General features: G+C 37.4%; 1 protein-coding gene across 20 annotated transcripts in view; it reads left to right on the forward strand.

Annotated features, from left to right (window-relative positions):
- SYTL2 (synaptotagmin like 2) overlaps window positions 1–19,395 on the forward strand; it is a 101,127-nt gene that overhangs the window by 80,220 nt on the left and 1,512 nt on the right. For 9 of the 20 annotated variants that reach the window (XM_059930643.1, XM_059930646.1, XM_059930648.1 and 6 more), the window contains 10 exons: window positions 157–210; window positions 1,459–1,506; window positions 5,076–5,170; window positions 8,324–8,443; window positions 9,759–9,928; window positions 11,040–11,142; window positions 12,831–13,001; window positions 15,015–15,093; window positions 16,814–16,913; window positions 18,629–18,834. In XM_059930643.1, coding sequence (XP_059786626.1) covers window positions 157–210; window positions 1,459–1,506; window positions 5,076–5,170; window positions 8,324–8,443; window positions 9,759–9,928; window positions 11,040–11,142; window positions 12,831–13,001; window positions 15,015–15,093; window positions 16,814–16,913; window positions 18,629–18,834 — 1,146 coding nt within the window. Of the gene's footprint in view, window positions 1–156; window positions 211–1,458; window positions 1,507–2,632; window positions 3,146–5,075; window positions 5,171–8,323; window positions 8,444–9,758; window positions 9,929–11,039; window positions 11,143–12,830; window positions 13,002–15,014; window positions 15,094–16,813; window positions 16,914–18,628; window positions 18,835–19,395 lie in introns of those variants that run through there. The other 11 variants (XM_059930645.1, XM_059930662.1, XM_059930663.1 and 8 more) reach the window with 5 other exon arrangements.

The raw sequence follows: 19,395 nt of genomic DNA on the forward strand, positions 1-19,395 counted from the left end.
CTAAAGAGAAAGTATTTTGGGGAAGACATCTTGGTTGCACCCCTCACCGCATCTTGACTAATTGCTTCCAACTCCGGGGGCTTCCAGGGACAATCTCACTGTTCTTTCTCGCCAAGGGTCAGTCGTTTTAACCATTTGTTAATTTCTCCTGCACAGATCAAGCAAAAGTAGATAATCTGCCAGAAGAATTAGTGCGTAGTGCTGAAGATGGTAAATATCTTTATGTATTTGCATGTCTGTCTGTGTATTAGGTTCTGGGATGGTTTGGGCAGTCACCGGGATGCAGCTGTTAGAGAAATAGAAGAACGTCATTTGTCGCTATGTGATGAATTGTGCCTAAGTTATTATAAAATGGTTCTGACTTGGTGCATTTAATACTGCTTGTATTCTTAAGGTTTCTGCTGGTGATACTGTTGTGAGGATCTCATCAGAGACCCTAGGGAAGCGAGGGTTTCTAAAAATAGGAAATTGTATTTCTATGGGTATGAGCAGATTTTTGCTACTCTGACTTGCAAAACTCCTTGTGAAGGCAGGGAAAGTGGAGTGGGTTCCTGGGTTAAGTAATTCCTATATTTGATTCTCAAGTCTCAGCATTTAGATCTCTCTAGGTATAACTGGTGAAGATTTAAGGTCAAAGGAGAGGGTTCCAGAACAAGAGTGGGGATCCTGCCTCTGCTCAAGTAAATAACTAAGTATAGACCAAAGGTGAAATTAACTGATTCTGAATTTTAAGGAGCCAGAAGGTCTTGCAGCTTGTCAATGGATCAAGTATTACTTGGTTCAGTTATAAAATGAATAGGGTAATAGTGGTGGGAGGGATGGAAATGAGTCTGATTTTTATGGCTCAGCATTTATGTAAACATAAATATAATTTATACTTGTATGCTAGAATTTTGGTTTCTAAGTTGCCTGCACTATAATGATAAAAATGTATATTAACTGAGCTTTCTCATGTAAAATGCAGCAACAGAGCTCTTCAAAGGTCATTCCTTACTTTTATGTAATAGTTTTGTCTTTCTCATTTTATGTTTACAGCCACCTCACTGAAGTAAGTGGGGCAGTGATTTTTATCTTCATTTTACAGCTAAGAAAAGCTCAGAGAAATTAGGTGATCTGTCTAAGCTCTTGTAGCTAGTCAGTCTGTGGGAGGGTGGGGACCGGCATCTCAGCTTCACTACTCCTAGTACAGTGCTCGTTCCATTTTCCATGCTGTGGCTTATTGAGGGAGAGGAAAGACACTGCACATCTCCTGTGCTGGATGTTGGATATTTAGTTGAACAGGAGACCTCAAAGAGGCTAATGAAGAATTGCACTGGGGAATGGAGGAAAGCAAGCTGAAAAACTGTCAGATGTATTCTGCAGTCTTAGTTGTGAAACTGACATTTGAGCTTTATTTTCGTGTCTCTTTCATCTTTCTGTTAAAATGGTATTTATTCTCAATGTTGCTCTTCTGAGTAGATCAAAAAGCAGATCAGGAACCAGATACAAATGAATGCATTCCAGGAAGTGAGTAGCAGGATCTTTCTCACAAATGACTAAATGTTGCCACTCTACATGGTGTTAAATGTACTGAAATAACTAACCCCATTAATAACGTAGCATTTATTATTATACTAAACTCTTGCAGCTTACAAAACTATTTCATTCTGACAAGGGTTTTATTAAAAATATTTTACTACTATCTGTGTTGAAAGATTAATTCATGATTCCACTGAGGGATAGTTATATATGTTTAAAATTTTTATGTATACATATGTATATGTATTATATATACACAAGTTATTGCTGAGTACTACTATACTTTTGCCAGTCTCTCTGCTCTTTGAGTCTTTACTTAAAATGAAGTTGGCACCTTCTAATATCACTTGGCTTTTATGTTGCAGTATGGTCTGGAGTATTGGATCTCTTATGGCCTTTATGCAAGGCTATAGACATGAAGCAATTTATAATGTATCTGGACCTAAGAAAGGACTGTACTTTGACAATTAGTATGTAGTATGGTCATATATGCCTCTCTACATTATCTATAGGAGCAAATTTTATAATGTGCAGGGTTTAAGCTCTGAGGTTCAAAACTAAACTCAAATAGTATAGTTCAATATATAAAGCAAGTGAACATCTGAATCTCAAGTCATAAATGTATGTGACAACATGGATGGATCTAGAGGGTATTATGCTAAGTGAAATAAGTCAGAGAAAGACAAATACCATATGATCTCACTTATATGTGGAATCTAAAAAAACAAAACAAAACAAAACACAGACTCAAAGATATAGAGAACAAACAGATGGTTGCTGGGGGGCATGGTGGGTGGGAAAAGGTTAAGTTTATTTTATAACTTAACCTTTTAAGGTTAAGTTATAAAATAACAAAGCTGTGGGGATGTAATATACAGCATAAGGAATATGGCCAATAATATTGTAATAACTTTGTATGGGGACAGATGGTTACTAGACTTATGGTGATCATTATATATGCAAATGTCAAGTTATTAATTAGTACACAACATAATATTGTATGTCAACTATATTTCAATTTAAAAAAAGAAAGAGGGGGGAGGGGGAGTGGGGAAAAAAAATAAAAATAAAAAAAATAAAAAAAGAAAGAAATGTATGTACACTTGTGGTAGCTAATATGCATCAACTAATTAATATCCACCATGAAGAAAAGATAATGATTATTCACCATTTTCTGTTCAATCTTAAGACTGCTGTTCTTAACAGTGACTATTGTCTTGAGTACAAATAGTGAATTAAAAAGGTTTTTGTGGAGGCTAGCAAAGCATGCAGATATGCCTGTGTGTCTTCTTGACATCCCTGTTTCAGGTGGTTTCATAATCCTAGGCACTGGAGGGTTGAAGATAATGATACACACACCTGCCCTCAGAAGTCCACAGAATTTTTAATAACAGTTTCCCAGCAGTCTTTGGATGTGCTGATAATTCTTAAAGAGAAGAGCAGCCAAAGGAAGGAGCCATTAGGTAGAGAAATGCTGATGCTTGAAAGCCGTGACATCTCATCTGAAATCTGAAACTCTGCTCATGTGGTTCTCCTGCCAGAGATGAAGGAGCTGAGCTTTGGCACATGACCTGACAAATTCTTAAGAACCACCTAGGAAAGAAGGCAATCCAGGCTTCAGCCCTTGGTGTGTGTTCTCTGTCCGGCTGCTGCAGAGGAAACAAGACTTCTGTCCCTCAGGGGTGTTGGGTAAAGAGGCTTTTCCAGTTGCTTTTGAACTGGCAACTGGATACTTAAGTTTGGGCATCCTAGTTTATCTTTCTGTGTTTTGTTCAACATTTAACTTGAGGAGTGAAAACAAAACATAGGCGTAGACAATGTATGCCTATATGTCTGTGTCTTCATATGTGACCTCCTAATTAGCTTAGTTATTGGTCAAGGGACATAGGCTAATCGTGTGCTAAATTCTGGGTAAATTAATTTCTCTTTTTTGTGATATTTTCCAAGATGACTCTTAATGTCTGGGCTGGGGTTATTCCTTTTCTCTAGTAAAGAGTGTATTCTTACCACAAGACAAAATGAAATGCATGATCAAAACACAAATAACTAAAGCCCAATAAATGTAAAACTGACTACATTTGAGTAACAGATATATACTTTTGAAAATAATAGGGAGTAGTGTTATGTTAAAAAAGTTTTGCATACTCATTGGGCTACATTGTGCCCTTGCAGGATCTCATCTTATACTGCTTCAGTATAAGTCACCTGAATACACACACACATGTGTTATTGTTTAATGGGAAGTAATTAAAGTAGGTATCATCTTGTGAGACATCATAAATGCATTTTGATGCATTTGTGAGCCTAAAGCTAGGTGAGAACTATTATGTGAATAAGCAAATATTTAATATGTGTAGTTCAAGTTTCTGTCTTCCTTCATTAGATTTCTTTTAACTAAAGATGAATTTAGCTAATGCTCAGGACTAAATTTGAGGCTTTTGAGTTATATGTAGAAATAATAACAATTATTTTGATTTTTTTTGACAATTTGACAATGACAATTTTTTTTGACAATTTGATTTTTATTTATCTGTTTTCCTAGTATCTCTTTCAATGAGAAAGTCAAGTCAGTATATTTATATCACATTGAAAAGATAATTTAAAGATTTCCTATCAGATAATGTTTATTTGTTTAGCAAATATTTACACCAGGCCTAATATGTGCCAGACACTGTTCTAAGTGCCTTGAAAAATATTAAGCCATTCAATATAGAAGCTCTGATTCACCATAAGAAAAGCTTAGACATTGTCATTCTTAGGCAAAGAAGAAGAAAGTTTTCTAACTAGAGTTACACAAATGAGGAAGCGAATTCATCATCTTACTGTGACTTCCACACATATACTTACTGTATCAGAAAGAAACCATATGCTACATTTTCATAGTAAATTCTTAGAGTATCTTAACTTGAATCATTCAAACTTGGCCTTGGGATATCTCTATTGAAAACTCTCTGAATTGACAGGTATCTAAATAATTTCTATTTTCAAAAAATAATTAGTTTTGAAATTGTAGTCTTTCACGACTTTCTGAGGGCGAAACACTCTTACAGGTAATCCCAACAATCACTAAAGAAACCAACCTCCTTTTAGACACTCAATAGCCAGAAAACTTTTATGATTGAGTTGTGTACAAAGATCCTTGCTATCTGATGAAATAGTTTTTCAGCCTGAAGCATGTTCAAAATGTAATATATCTCAAGGAGATGAACCAATAAAGTACAGATCCTGTGGTTCAAAGCTCTAATATGAAAAAATATAAGTTAGAACCAATTCACATTGGTAGTAGGTTTCAGTATAATTCAAATCCAGTCCTGCAGTCCAGTAAACCTAGTGGTTTTTAAATTTTTGTTTTCTATTTGGTTCAACTCCTTGCTAGTTCTCTCTCTATAATTGCATGTTGCTTACCTTATGGTCCTGTGCATGTGAACTACTATGCCTTTAACCAATTTACAAAAACATCTCTGTTCATAGACGAAAGAAAAGTGTGTTTTCAACTTATGCCTTATGTTTGTCTGACAACTGTGAGGATAATTTTGAATGGAAATGCTACTGTTTAGTTTCCACAGTGCCTTCACAACCTGATAATCAGTTTTCCCACCCTGACAAACTCAAAAGGATGAGCAAGTCTGTTCCAGCATTTCTCCAAGATGAGGCAAGTTTGTGTTTTGTACCTTCCGAAAAATGGAACCAAATAGGTGGATTTGCTATGCCAAGGTTGGTGTGTCTGTATGCAGCCATAGCGGAGACTGAAGAGGTCAGCAGGACTGACCTTCGCCTCTCATGTCAATAGAGGTAGTGTTGTTAGTCCTGGAACAAGGCAAGGCACATACAGTAACTCTTATTGGTGGTGAAGTCAAAGTGCATAGATTTGGGAATGTGACTTTTGTTTCAAAGTGGGTACAAAATAAGAAATCCAGCAGAAAAATGTTGGCATGAGCTCCTCTGTAGTTTAGAGTACAGTTGATTTGTGAAAGCTTAGTCTAGGTAGCATGATTAGCTTGAAAGCATATGTTAAAATAGTAAAGTAACAGTGACATAGCAAACTTTATCGACATCAACTGGGGGTAAGCACTTTATGTACATTATCTCATTTAATCCTCCATTAACCCTGGGAGGTGGGCACCATCATCATCCCCAGATATTACAGATGAGGAAACTGAGAGTAAGAGAGGTAAGGTAACCTCACTCACCTAGAAAGGGGTTAAACCAGCACTGGAGCCCAGATCTGACCCCCATGCTATTAACTACTATACCTACTGTCTCAAGTAAGAACATGACTATTACCTATTATTCATTTAGTACCTAGTAAGTACCAGGCACTTGATATTCGCTCTGATGTCTAACTCTCACAAACAAAATGTGGTAGGTACAAATTTCTCCATTTTATAAAAGAAGAAAGAGCCTCAGAGAGGTTAAGTAACTTTCCCCAAATCCAACAGCTACTAAAAAGTAGATCTAGGATTTGAACTCAGGTCCTTAACTAAGATTCCATGTTCTTGCAGCCAGGTAGTTAGGAGCCTGAGCTTTGAGGTTAGGCACTCCCAGTTCTGGCTATGCTACTAATTTGCTATGTGATTATGGACAATTTCCTTAGCTTCCCTAGTACCTACCTCGTTGGATTGTGAGGAGTCAGTGAGATAATGCAGGGAAAACACATAGCACAGTGCTGACACAGAGTACCTTAATGTTAGCTGTTCCCGTTTGCAGTTTTGGTCTGATTTTTAATGGTGAACTAAAAGCTTCATCCTTAAGTGTTCTCTTAGTAGATGGAATGTAAGGAAAGCTCTGGACAATATATAAATTACATCCCTCCTCCCCTACAGCCTGGGCACCGTTCTGTCTACTCTTGAGCCTTAGATGAACTGTATCTGCAAGTATTCAGCCCTTGCATATGCTTAAGAGCCCACATTACAGTTCCTTTGGAAAGAATCACTCGTTCTTTGAAACTAACTCATTAGCTGGAAGCCAGCATAGGCACCTCATGGAGTTCCTATGGTCTTATACCTTTGTAGATATGCTTTGGTCTTGGTTGGTCATATGAATGAACCGTCTAATAATTTGAGAGGCCAATGATACCTGATTGGCCTGATTTTTTATTTTTCTCCTCCCTTCAGTTTTAACCTGCTGCCTCACTGCTCCACACAAAAGACAGTCCAAATTGTTTGAGTTTGTACATCAGAGATGCCAAATTAAGCTGTATCATTTTACCTTTCAGAGTACCTGGGGTTGGACTGAATGTTAAAGGAAGTGGGATGAAATCAGGCATTGCTTCTTTGTCCACTGTCCCTTTGAGGCTTAGTGTCAGTCACATTTGTTGAGTACCAACTTTATGAAAATCAGTGTTCCAGGTCATCAAGACAAGGTCCTATCCTTCCAATAATCACTAATGATCTGATGTACCAGGTAGAATGTGTTACGGCTATGATAGGGGGAAATGGTCTGTAAGCATGTGGCAAGGGAGTATGATAATAGAGACATTAAAAATGTATAGATTTTTTTTCACCCTTGAGTAAGGATTCTTTTCTCATCCATATAAATCATAATTTTTTAACCCTTTTCTTAATCTGCGTTAGGTTTGGCATCTGTTATATTGACATGTAATTGCATGGGCCCTGGAATATGTTGGCATGAACTAATCACTCCTCCATAAAGGTGTTTCCCTAACCCCAGGAGCCACTGAACTGCTCCATAAACTCTCTAATCCCAAAAGGAACTCATTCTGAAGCATAAATTCTTAAAGCTACCATCTAATAAACTATAGATCTAAATATAATAAAATTTATTATTGTCACTTTTCTTTCTTGACCCAGGTAAATATTTCCTGGGACATATTTAAAATAAGTATCTTGTTGCTATTTTTTTTTTTTTTAATTTATCTATTTATTTATTTATTTTTGGCTGCGTTGGGTCTTCGTTTCTGTGCGAGGGCCTTCTCTAGTTGTGGCAAGCGGGGATCACTCTTCATCGCGGTGCGCGGGCCTTTCACTGTCGCGGCCTCTCTTGTTGCGGAGCACAGGCTCCAGACGCACAGGCTCAGTAGCTGTGGCTCACAGGCCTAGTTGCTCCGCGGCATGTGGGATCTTCCCAGACCAGGGCTCGAACCTGTGTCCCCTGCATTGGCAGGCAGATTCTCAACCACTGCGCCAACAGGGAAGCCTATTTTTTTTTTTATTTGTTAAAATCTAATGTGGGCAGAATGTACAAATCAATATACTTCCCTTTAGCAACACAAAAGATAAGCACAATAACACTATAGAAATACCTAAGAGGTGGTTTAAAATTATATATACACACATATATACATATGTGTAAAAAACTTGAAACACAGATCAGATTAGCATTTGTTTTCCCTAGTTTAATAGTGTCTCAAGTAAAATGAGACACTATTGATTTTTAGGGAAGTTAAGCCTATGTTAACGAGAGGAATTAGGCATGACATTTTATGATTTGATAGTAAATGTTAGACCATTTATTGCCTAGGTAAAGTTAATTTCTCTTATATATCAATAAAGTTTTCCAAGCAATATAAATGTATAATATTAAGAGAATGCACCTTGGGGCCACACCTTGTAGGTGAAAAAAATCGCTTTGTTATTTCAGTACCTAACCACTGCTCTCCTCCTAAGATGAGGTCCAAGGCAGACCACCCACCCCATCTTGAATACCATTCCTTGGCAGTTAGCACTTTGACCTTGGAAAATGTCATAGATCAGTGGGATACCAAGATATTATCTTTATCTAAACAGATTTTGATCTTGACTCATTCTGAATTTAAATTTTGTATATATTGTATGATGTTTTGTAGAGTGATGACAGAGAAACAGATACAGCATCAGAAGGCAGTTACCAGCTCAGCAGACACAAGAAGAGCCCGAGCTCTTTAACCAATCTTAGCAGCTCCTCTGGCATGACGTCCTTGTCTTCTGTATGTAAACAAAGGCTTCATGTTAATATCCCTCTGCTTCTGCGAACCTTGCTCCCCCATGCTCCTGCTACTGTAAAAGGGCCTTTTGTTGTATTTCTCAGATTCCAGGGGCATGAGAGCTTTTTCTCTAACCCACAGTTGGCTTCTGGCTAGCTAAATCTTTCTTTTTCTCTGTTTTAATCACAAGAGAGTTCATATCCAAAATAAATAAATATGGTTTTTTGGATGTAAGTACTTAAAAAATAAACCTAAATTACCAACAAGATGAACCACTAAATTTTTCTGTGCAACAAATGGGGTAGCTATCACAAGGTATGCTTATATCTGATATGCTTTTATATACTGTGTGCAGGTATAGAATTGTACCTCTCTTTTAGCAAGACTTTTATTCTGATGAATGAAAGTACTGATTCACATAAAAGAATAGGAGAGGCGATTCTTTGCCCCATAGAGGGATTCAGAATGGAGTTTTCAAAGGAAAGCTCCCTAAGTGTAGTTGCTCAGATTTGATTTAGAGAATTTGACTTTACACAGAACTTTCATAAAGTGAGGTAGTTTTGTGTGTGCATGTAAGATGTGTGTAGAAATATATATGTAAATACGTCCACATACACTTATCCAAATATCTCTGATATATATACACATGCACATATCTCACCAGGTATGCTAAACAAATGATAAATCTGCGCTTAAATTCTTACTAGCCTTGCATTTTTCAAACTCTTTGTTAAAAAATCTATTTAAATTGAATTTCTGCTGATGACAATCAAATGTGTGACCTTGGGAAGGCTTTAAACTTCCTTCATCAATCATCCATTTTCTGCCCTTCCTGACCTCTAAAAGTGTATGGCTCAGTAAGCATTTTCTTAGATTCAGTGGATGGGTAACATAGTAAAATTCCTTTTTAGTGCCTTGGAAATTTGATAGAGCAATGTGTCACTGTGATTTGTGTGCCTGGGGTTTCTCACATCCTCTTTCTTTAACACTTTAAATTCTAAGCATGCCTAAAAATGGAACTCTGAATGCCCCCTACCATAAAATCACCCTGCTTTGAAATGAGTCAGCATCTAAAAAACTTTGCATTTCACTTTTCATCTATGTCTCCTAGAAGCAATTTTTGTTAAACACTAGTCATCATGTCATGTATATCATGTCAGGTTGTCTGTGTTGGTACGCTTTTTTGATGCCGTATTAAATTAACTGCTTTTATATGCAAACTAGAGAAATAATGGCAAGCAAAGATTACATCCATGATCCTTGTGTTGGGTTCAAAAATGAGATAGCGACAAACACTGCCTGTTTCCGACGCTTTCAGGTGAGCGGCAGTGTGATGAGTGTTTATAGTGGAGACTTTGGCAATCTGGAAGTGAAGGGAAATATTCAGTTTGCAATCGACTACGTGGACTCACTGAAGGAGTTGCATGTCTTTGTGGCCCAGTGTAAAGACTTAGCAGCAGCAGATATTAAAAAACAGCGTTCGGACCCGTAAGTACATTTTGGAGTCACTATTTTCTCTTCGTTACTCTTAATCTTGTAGAAATTGGGAAGGAAAGAAAGTAATTGAAGGGAGGGTATGTGTGTGACTGTGTTAAAAGGAATGTTTGGGAAAAAAAGTTGGGGGGAAATGCTGTTTACTTTATAGATTCATACGCCAAACCTACTAAATTATAAAAATATCAGAGAAGCACAAAATGTTTCAAGTTGGAAGGGACCTTTGAGGTCATTTTGTCCTGATTCCTTCTTTTTACAGATAAGGAAACAAGGGACAGAGAAGATAAGCGACTGTTTACATAAATTTAGCAGCAAAATGAGGAATGATGGATTGAGCCCCAATCTCTCTCCACACACTTTCAAACTTTCTCTAAGATTAGGGACACGTGGGACATACTTTATAATGCTCTGTGGTGCAGAAATAGTTAAGATTCTAGAATAAGGTAGTTTCCATATTTAAATCATATTCTATAGAACTTTAGGGGGAATTACCAATTCATCTTTGAAATCACAGGTTTAATTGCATTTCAGTTTAGTTACAAAGTTGAATGGTATTCCCTATTTATCCCTATGCAGAAGTCTGATTCTTAATTATTTTGCTAGCATAAACCCAATCCTAAAAGGAACTGGGCTTAATAGCCTTTTAGTTTCTTTTCTTTTTCTTCTTCTTTTTTTTTTTTTAACATTCATATGGCTTGATTAGGTATGTACCAGATTATTTTTTTTCAAAAGACAGTCACAAAAACTTTTTTAATTCTGCAAGCATCAAAGCCTTTTCTTAATAGGAAACTAGCCAATAGAATTAAGCATCACCTTAGAGGTCTGTCGTCTTCCCCTTGCCCCACATTAGTTAAGGTCAAAGGAAGAAAGGAATTCAGGAAATAGCCCTTAAAAATCTTCAAAACAGTATCAAATTATCAATTCCACTGAAATCACTTTAAAAGCTTAAGTGTGAAGGTGTTGGTGAGAGCATTTATTACATACTGCTTTTCCTAGTGTCATGAAATAATTATTTCTATCAATTTCCAAGGCATTTTTAAAAGTGGAGGTAGACACATCACTTTTATTTTCTCTAACCTTCTTGTCTGTTCAATTCTCTTTTTAGATATGTAAAGACTTATCTGTTACCAGACAAGGGCAAAATGGGCAAGAAGAAAACGCTTGTAGCGAAGAAAACGTTGAATCCTGTGTATAATGAGATACTGCGGGTATCTATGACCTCTCTATCTAGGACAATCCTAAATGGTTACCTATGCATTTAAAAGGCCATGTCATCTTGGGTAGTATCTCTACAGAGGAAGTCAGTCACCACGAGAGAAGGAAATGAATAACCATTTTCTGAGAATCTGCTTTGTATGAGATGATACACCATGACTGTTGTATGCATTATCTCATGCATGCCCTCCATACCCTGCCAGGGGGATAGTATTATATGCGTCTCACAGATCAGGCAAATGAAGCTTAGAGAAATAAAGGAACTTGCTCAAGGATACACAGCTGATAAAGTTGAGCATTGCCGCCAAAACAATCTTATAAAAACCTAATTCTGATCATGTTATTTCTTTGCTTAAAATATTTGAGGATTCCCATTATACTTAGGGTCAAGTACACCCATCTTAACACACACACCACTCCCTTGATAACCTGAGCTCCAGTCTCATCATTCCACTTTCATAGTCTTTCTTCAGGTCACCCTGATTCCTTTCTGTTCTTTTGGAGGAACTACATTTTCTCACACTGCTGGGACTTTCTGTTCCTTCAGACTGGGATATTCTTCCCCACATTCTGTCCATAACTACTTCCCACAGCCTGAAATGCCTCTTCCTATGAGAAGCTGTCCTTAACCCCTAAGTTTCCCTGCTGTCTGCTGCCTCAGTCTCCTTGTTTTACAATAGGCTTTATTATGCTGCCTTAGTCATGAGTAACAGATTATTTAAAACTACAAATATGAGAAGTATTATTCATTCCCTCTTTCTGAAAATTCTGTCCAAGTATTTGGTTATCCTCTGAGAAAAGGAGCAGCATTAAATTAACCCTCAGTCATCCATGGGTGAATTTTCTGTAGCAAGTTTTTAATTATGATTTGACTATGATATACCTCAGCACCCTAGCTATTTCTAGGTCAGCTACTTCAACCCTATACTCAGGAAAAGCCAGCTAGTTTAAATGGTAAACTCAGAGAAAGGCAAGTCTGCTACAACCAAAATGGACAGTCAAGTAGTATATCATAAAGCCAAGTAGAGATTATTTTTAGATTAGAAACACTATTATCCCTTCCATGATTATATATAATCAAGGATTGACTACATTTTAGATTAAAACTATTGGGATGCCAAAAAAACCAGGTTGATCTTTTCTTGAAAAATAATCTTGTCCTTGCAGGATAATGGTGGGAGAGGTTGTATGTATATGGGACAGGTGATATATGGGAACTCTTCTGTACTTTCAATTTTGTGTGAATCTAGAACTGCTCTAAAAAATAAAGTCTATTTAAAAAAATACTTTGTCCTTAGGTAGACAACAGACCATTGGATTAAACTTCATTTGTATTTTTAGACTGAATTTGATTTATGTTATATCTAGTTAGAACTAAAAACATCCAGTAAAAATTGAATAATTGGCCTTTGTTTTTAGAGAGCTATTACCGGCTATGATATTTGAGCCATCATTTGCTTTTCCAGAGGGGGAAAGAAAAATGAGCTTTTGTGAAAGATGAATTTGAGCTCTTTGAAACAAGACACTTAGAATAAGATGACTTTGCAATATTCTTGAGACTTGAAACCTAACAGATGAGAAAATCTGATCTACCCAGATGACTTTTTTCTTCATCTCTATGTCATAACTTTGGCATAAAATAATATTATTTACCACTTTAATTTCCTTCTTTGAACTGCAGTATAAAATCGACAGGCAAATCTTAAAGACACAGAAACTGAACCTGTCTGTTTGGCATCGAGATACATTTAAGCGCAATAGTTTTCTAGGGGAAGTGGAACTTGATTTGGAAACTTGGGACTGGGATAACAAACAGAATAAACAATTGAAGTGGTACCCTCTAAAGCGGAAGGTAAGTGCAGAGTTTTTTGTTTGGTTTGTTGGTTGGTTGGTTTGGGGCCTAGGATACCGGAGAGAGCTGCTGTAAAATTGCGTTTTCATTCAGAATGCTTATCCATAGTTTGGGATCATTATGTCTTTTCACTCTGTCCCATATGTTTCTTATGCTCTTTTCTATATTTTCTATTCTTTTTTTTTTTTTTCTCCTCTCTATTCTTTGGGCTGGCTACTTTTTGCTAACCTATCTTTCAGTTCAATAATTTTCTTATCTGCTGTGTCTAATCTGCTGTTACACCCATCTACAGGTCCTCAATTATACTTTTCAGATTTATATTTTCATTTCATTCTTTTTTATAGATTCCATTTCTCTGCTAAAATTCTCCATCTTCACATTATCTTTATGAATTTATTAATCAAAGTTATTTAAAGTGTGTATCTGAAAACTCCAATATCTTAAACATTTGTGAGTCTCTCTTATCTAATTTTTTATCTTAGTTTGGTCATTTGGTCCTTTGTTCTAATATGCCTGTTCATTTTTTATCGCATGCTGGACATTGCATATGAAAAATTCTAGGGATAATTTGAGAGGGTTTACTTTTGCATCTGACACACAGAGTAAGAAAACACTGCCTTAATCTAGTCTGGTAATGAACTGACTAGAAGCTGGGGTTCAGCTTTCACATGGTCTGATCTAGTTTTTCTTTGCCCATATTCCTAGGCTGTGGTCTTTCATGGGTTGCAACTGAAAACCTAGGTAGTAGTTCTCAAATTTTAGCATGTATCCAATTCACCTGAAGGACTTATTAAAACATAGGTTTCTGGCCCTGTTTCAAGGATTTCTGGTTTGGTAAGATCTGGCCCAAGAATATGCATTTCTAACAAATTCCCAGGCATTGCTGATGCTGCTGGCCTGGAGACCGTACTTTGAGAACTACTGGTCTAGAGTATTTTCCGAGACCATCTCTCCTTAGCTGGCCAGTTTTTGCCTCCCCAGCACTGTGAGAGGCCCTGCTCAGCTTCTTAGTCTCTTTCTGCTAGGCTTGTTGTGCTCTCAGTTGGCACTACTCGAAAATCAGCTAATGCCTCAAAGTGGAAAGCAGAGAATGTCAGGCTCCAACATCTTGTCCATTTGAGTCCTGTCTATCGTAATAATTCTTCATCACCTTCAAATAGATTCTTTTAATCCAGTTTTTTTTTATCCTCATCGTGAGGGTTGGTGTGATCCCAGCTAGTCCATCATAGCTGCAAGTGATACATACAATTAATACAAACTATTATTAAGTATCTACACAATAAAACAGTTCCACAAGAAATGGTTCCAAAATATCGCATCAGAATCACCTGAAGCACTTATTTCTAGGTCTACCCAAGACTTGCTAGATGAGAACTCCTCAGAAGTTGTCAAAAGCATCTCATTTTTAACTAACTTCCCTTGTGTTTCTGAAATGTAGCCATGTTTTGGAAATAAGGCTCTAAAAGACCAGAATTTGAAAGTAGAACTCTCTCTCTCTTATAATAGATATGTTTTAAAATTATTGTTCAGTCTTTGTTATTCTTACAGGCATCTCCTCATTTGGTCTAAAATAATTAGGTTAATGCAGCTTTGAAAATGTAATATTTGTCCCCCGCCTTGCCCACCCCCACCCTGAATCTTCTTACTCCTTCAAAGAAAGAGAATACGAATAAGTTGTTTTATGTGCTGGCTGAATGACTGACAAAATGTATGTGTTTTTATAAAAACCAAAGCATCCCAGAACACCTCTCCTGTCTCCAAGGAAGCCATTCTGATTTCTCTGAACTAAAGGCCTTGAAATGTTTTCTGGGTACCCCGCAAAGATATGCAATATAGCTTTCTCAGATATAAAAGCAACAGTCTAGCTCTGATGGGGAGGGAAATTTTAATCCAGGGCACTCATGAGTGATACCTAATCTGAGAAATGAGGCAGATATGGTCCTGTAACAGAGCACCAACAAACAGGGTAAATGGTTTGTGTCTCATACCTGCTGACATTCCTTCATTTTCCAGACGGCACCAGTTGCCTTTGAAGCAGAAAACAGAGGTGAAATGAAGTTAGCTCTCCAGTATGTCCCAGAGCCAATGCCTGGTATGTAGTGATTTTCTGTCCAGATTTATGTCCTTACCTTATGCCTCCCCTCTTCAAGGATTTCTTTGAGTTCTATGAGTTTTTCAAAGGTGAAGCCCTAAATAAACTTACTAATTTAGTAATCGTATAGACCGAATGAGTCAATCCACAGTTGTAAACTACAAAATTTTCTTTTTTTTTTTATTGTGGTAAAAACACATAGCATAAAATTTTTCTTAACCATTTTTAAGTGTACCATTAGTAGTGTTAAGTATATTTACAATGTTGTGAAGCAGATCTCTGGACTTTTTCATCTTGTATATCTGAAACTCTATACCCATTAAACCACAGCTTCCAGGTTCCCCTTCCTGGTAACCACTATTCTATTTTCTGTTTCTATGAGAAAAATTCTCATTTTTTTTTTTCAGTCCAGCTTACAGCCCTTGTTTTAACTTTTACCTCACTCTCCCAAAAGTTTGTATCTGCACAGCGTGAATGGCCTTTCCTGTATAGTGCTGTGATACAAATGGAACTGGTGTGTTTTTTTCCCCCATAGGTGGGAATTGGGAGAATTCATATGAAGCCCCTAAGAAATTAGAGCTCATTTGTCCTCTACGCTCAAGGTCTCATTAGGGGAGAAAGCTTTTTCTTCAGAATTTTTAATTGCATCCTTGATGTTAGGGCCTCAGTTTCCAGCACAGTTAAGGAGCAAGAGACTGTCAGGAAATGAGTGCTAACCCCCCTCTCATTTCCCACACAGTTCCCCAAGTTGTCCTCCTTAAGAATCTATATGAATGTTAGGACTGAAATCAGGGGTTGCAAACTCAGGTGCTTTCAGTAGCCTATCCAAGTCTTAGATGAAGTCCCATCTCCTCCCTAAAGCTTTTCCTGAATGTTTTTACCTCACTGATCACATCATCTTCTAGAACGTTACAGTAATAACTTTGCATTTCATTCTTATATTACATTTTTATAGTTTTTATTGTGTTTCTCTCTCTAGCTTAACTGTAAACATCTCCCAAGGACATAGATTTCCTGTATTCCTTGTATGTCCAATGGCATTCCTAGCATAGGGCTGAGCACATAATAGATGCCCATTAAATACTGGTTGGTTGACTGATTGGGTCCACCTATCCAGAAATATACGGTAGTATTCCTCCATCCATGTGCACCCAACCTAGACAACAACTTCAGACTAAGCCAACTTCTGAGTAATTCCCTGTCTATAATACTGGCTCTTATGTGTGTCTATACAATAGTCCTATAAAATTTGTAACTCCTTCTAACAAGAAGAGTGACTGTACCTTAACCAGTACCTGTTTTGGTTACTCTATACTCAAATATGTTTAAAATGCCTCCTATCAGCACCAATTGATATTGGTAATAATATTTGAAAGGTATATGCATTTCACTGAGTAGTTTTGAATATAACTGTAAATGGATGATTCACATACCTAATATCTATAATTGATCTCATTGAGTCAAGCAAAACCCAAAAAGAATGATGTAATACTCTGTACTTGGAATCAATTAAATTATTTTCATAGAGCTATCTGAGCTCAGTATAGCCAGACTATGAAAGATATAGTTAAGAATAGATACAATCAACTAGGATCATATGATCAAGCACTAGCTAGCGTCACTATGTCAGACCATTTTTAGGTTGGCATCTTTGGATGCAGTACTGCCAAGAGAGGAGTGGCAGTGGAATTTCATTTTCTCTCTCTCTTTTCTGTTACAGGTAAAAAGCTTCCTACAACTGGAGAAGTGCACATCTGGGTGAAGGAATGCCTTGATCTACCACTGCTAAGGGGCAGCCATCTAAATTCTTTTGTTAAATGGTAACAGCATTGATAACTCTCCTCCCTCAGTTCTACAATAGCCTGGCCTTTGCTGCTTGGTTTTACTTTTCTGTATCTGTGATGCTGAAAGTCATCATTCGTAGTATAAATGAAATAACTTGAGACAATGGCGACTTGAGCTAGAGGGACCTTTGACATGAACCCCCTCCAAGGCTTCATTTAGTTTTTTGCTTTTTGGTTTTTTTTAAATAAATTTATTTATTTATTTTTTTATATTTGGCTGCATTGGGTCTTAGCTGCTACGTGCGGGCTTTCTCTGGTTGCGGCGAGCGGGGAGCTACTTTTCGTTGTGGTGCACAGGCTTCTCATTGTTGTGGCTTCTCTTGTTGCGGAGCGCAGGCTCTAGGCGCACGGACCTCAGTAGTTGTGGCACGCAGGCTCAGTAGTTGTGGCTTGCGGGCTCTAGAACACAGGCTCAGTAGTTGTGGTGCACGGGCTTAGTTGTTCCGCAGCATGTGGGATGTTCCCGGACCAGGGATTGAACCTGTGTCCTGTGTCCCCTGCATTGGCAGGCAATTCTTAACCACTGCACCACCAGGGAAGTACTTCATTTAGTTTTAAAATCATAAAGATAAGAGGGAATATATACAATGGAAACCAGAGATGACATACTCAGATACGCAATGTCTTCTAGGAGGTACATCTGCTGATGAGGACAATATTCAATACTAAAGAGTTTATGAAATGGCTAATGGTGATGCCACACCTCTTGGATCCTTTGTGGAGCATCTGTTTTGTGGCCCATTTGCAAAAGGCCTTTTGCATCAGTCTGTAAATACCTGGGAAGTTATTTGCTAAATAGACCCATATTAATAATTAGCTCATAAGAGCAGAAGACAATTTGGGTTTTTAAGTTGCAGCCTTTTTCTCTGTTGTAATATAAATGCTTGGCATCTAGTAAATAGTAACTAAACAGATATTATTGTGCCATCCTAACTCTCTCTGACTAATTTTATCTGTATATATTCTACCAGAGGACCAGTTGTAGCTATTTAAGTTTATATGACCTTATTTATGATTTTCCCTATACATATTCTTCATAAATGTCAAACTGATAAGTTTTTCAGCTCAGGTCAGTCTCCCATTCCAAGACTAGTCCCAGCCCTTCTTGCCTTCACTAGAGGCATGGTAGGTTAAATTAATTTCAGTTATTACCATAAAGTAAATATAAATAATTGCAAATATGTAACATAATTTATTCCCAAAGTCAAATCTAGCAAATTGGAGAGGTTTCTCTTCTTTTTCAGTTCTGTACAAGACTGATTTCTTAGGCTATCACAGATAATCAGGAAGAGATTTTAGAGGAATCCTCAAACAATTGCTACATAGTAAACACTAAGTGCAGGTACTGAACTAAGTTGTTTGCTTAATATGTAATTCTAATATTAACCTTTTGAGGTAGGCATCACCATTCCCATTTTATAGATGAGGAAGCAAGTGTCTAAGAGGTTAAGTCAATTTCCTACACTACACAGCCACTAAGTGGCAGAGTCAGGATTCCAAGAAAGTGTGGTCCACTCTGGTGCAGAGAGTCTTTCCAGCAGGATGCCCCACCATCGCCATCACCATCACCATCTCTCTACACTCTTTTTTTTTTCCATTTCCTCTCGCCAATCCTCAGTAGCTGAAGCACACTGAAAGCATGAGTTTACTGTCTTATTAAAATGCTCTCACAATAATGTTTCCTTTTGTAGTACCATCCTTCCAGATACAAGTAGGAAAAGTCGCCAGAAGACGAGAGCTGTGGGGAAAACCACCAACCCTGTCTTCAACCACACCATGGTGTATGATGGGTTCAGGCCCGAGGACCTGACGGAAGCCTGTGTCGAGCTTACCGTCTGGGACCATTACAAATTAAGCAACCAGTTTTTGGGAGGTCTTCGGATTGGCTTTGGAACAGGTAACATTTGTTACATTTTTAATTCTCCATGAGTCAAATGCTTCTGGAGACACTAGAGATTGGTTGGTTTGTTGTTTTGCTTCTTCCTAATGAAAACAGATATTGTTTCTGTTAAGTATAATGAAATGAATGAGTGAAGGAATGTCAGGCTGTGTGCCAAGGACTCTGGATACAAAGATTAACAGGATGCAATGTCTGTCCATACAGAGCTTAAGTTATTGTGGGGGAAACCAGAAAAGCCTTCATCACTACTCTTTCCTGAAAAAACATTTATGGCCCTTCATGGCTAAAAGTGTGCTTTGCATAATAATAGTAACTAATATTTATGGAGCACTGATCACTGTACTAAGTGCTTTATTTGCATTATTTCATTTAATCCTCACAGCAGTTCTATGAGTTGTTTCTAATGTTATCCCCAGAGAAACTGATGTTCCAAGAAATTAAGAAACAGAGTTAATAAGTGGCAGAGCCAAGATTCAAAATTGAGTCTGTTAGACACTAAAGCCGTAACTGCACTTCCCTAGAGATCACCTACTGTCACTTCCAACCCAATGCTGGAAT

This window comes from Balaenoptera ricei, chromosome 8 (assembly GCF_028023285.1).
Source record: "Balaenoptera ricei isolate mBalRic1 chromosome 8, mBalRic1.hap2, whole genome shotgun sequence".
Taxonomy (NCBI): Eukaryota; Metazoa; Chordata; class Mammalia; order Artiodactyla; family Balaenopteridae; genus Balaenoptera; species Balaenoptera ricei.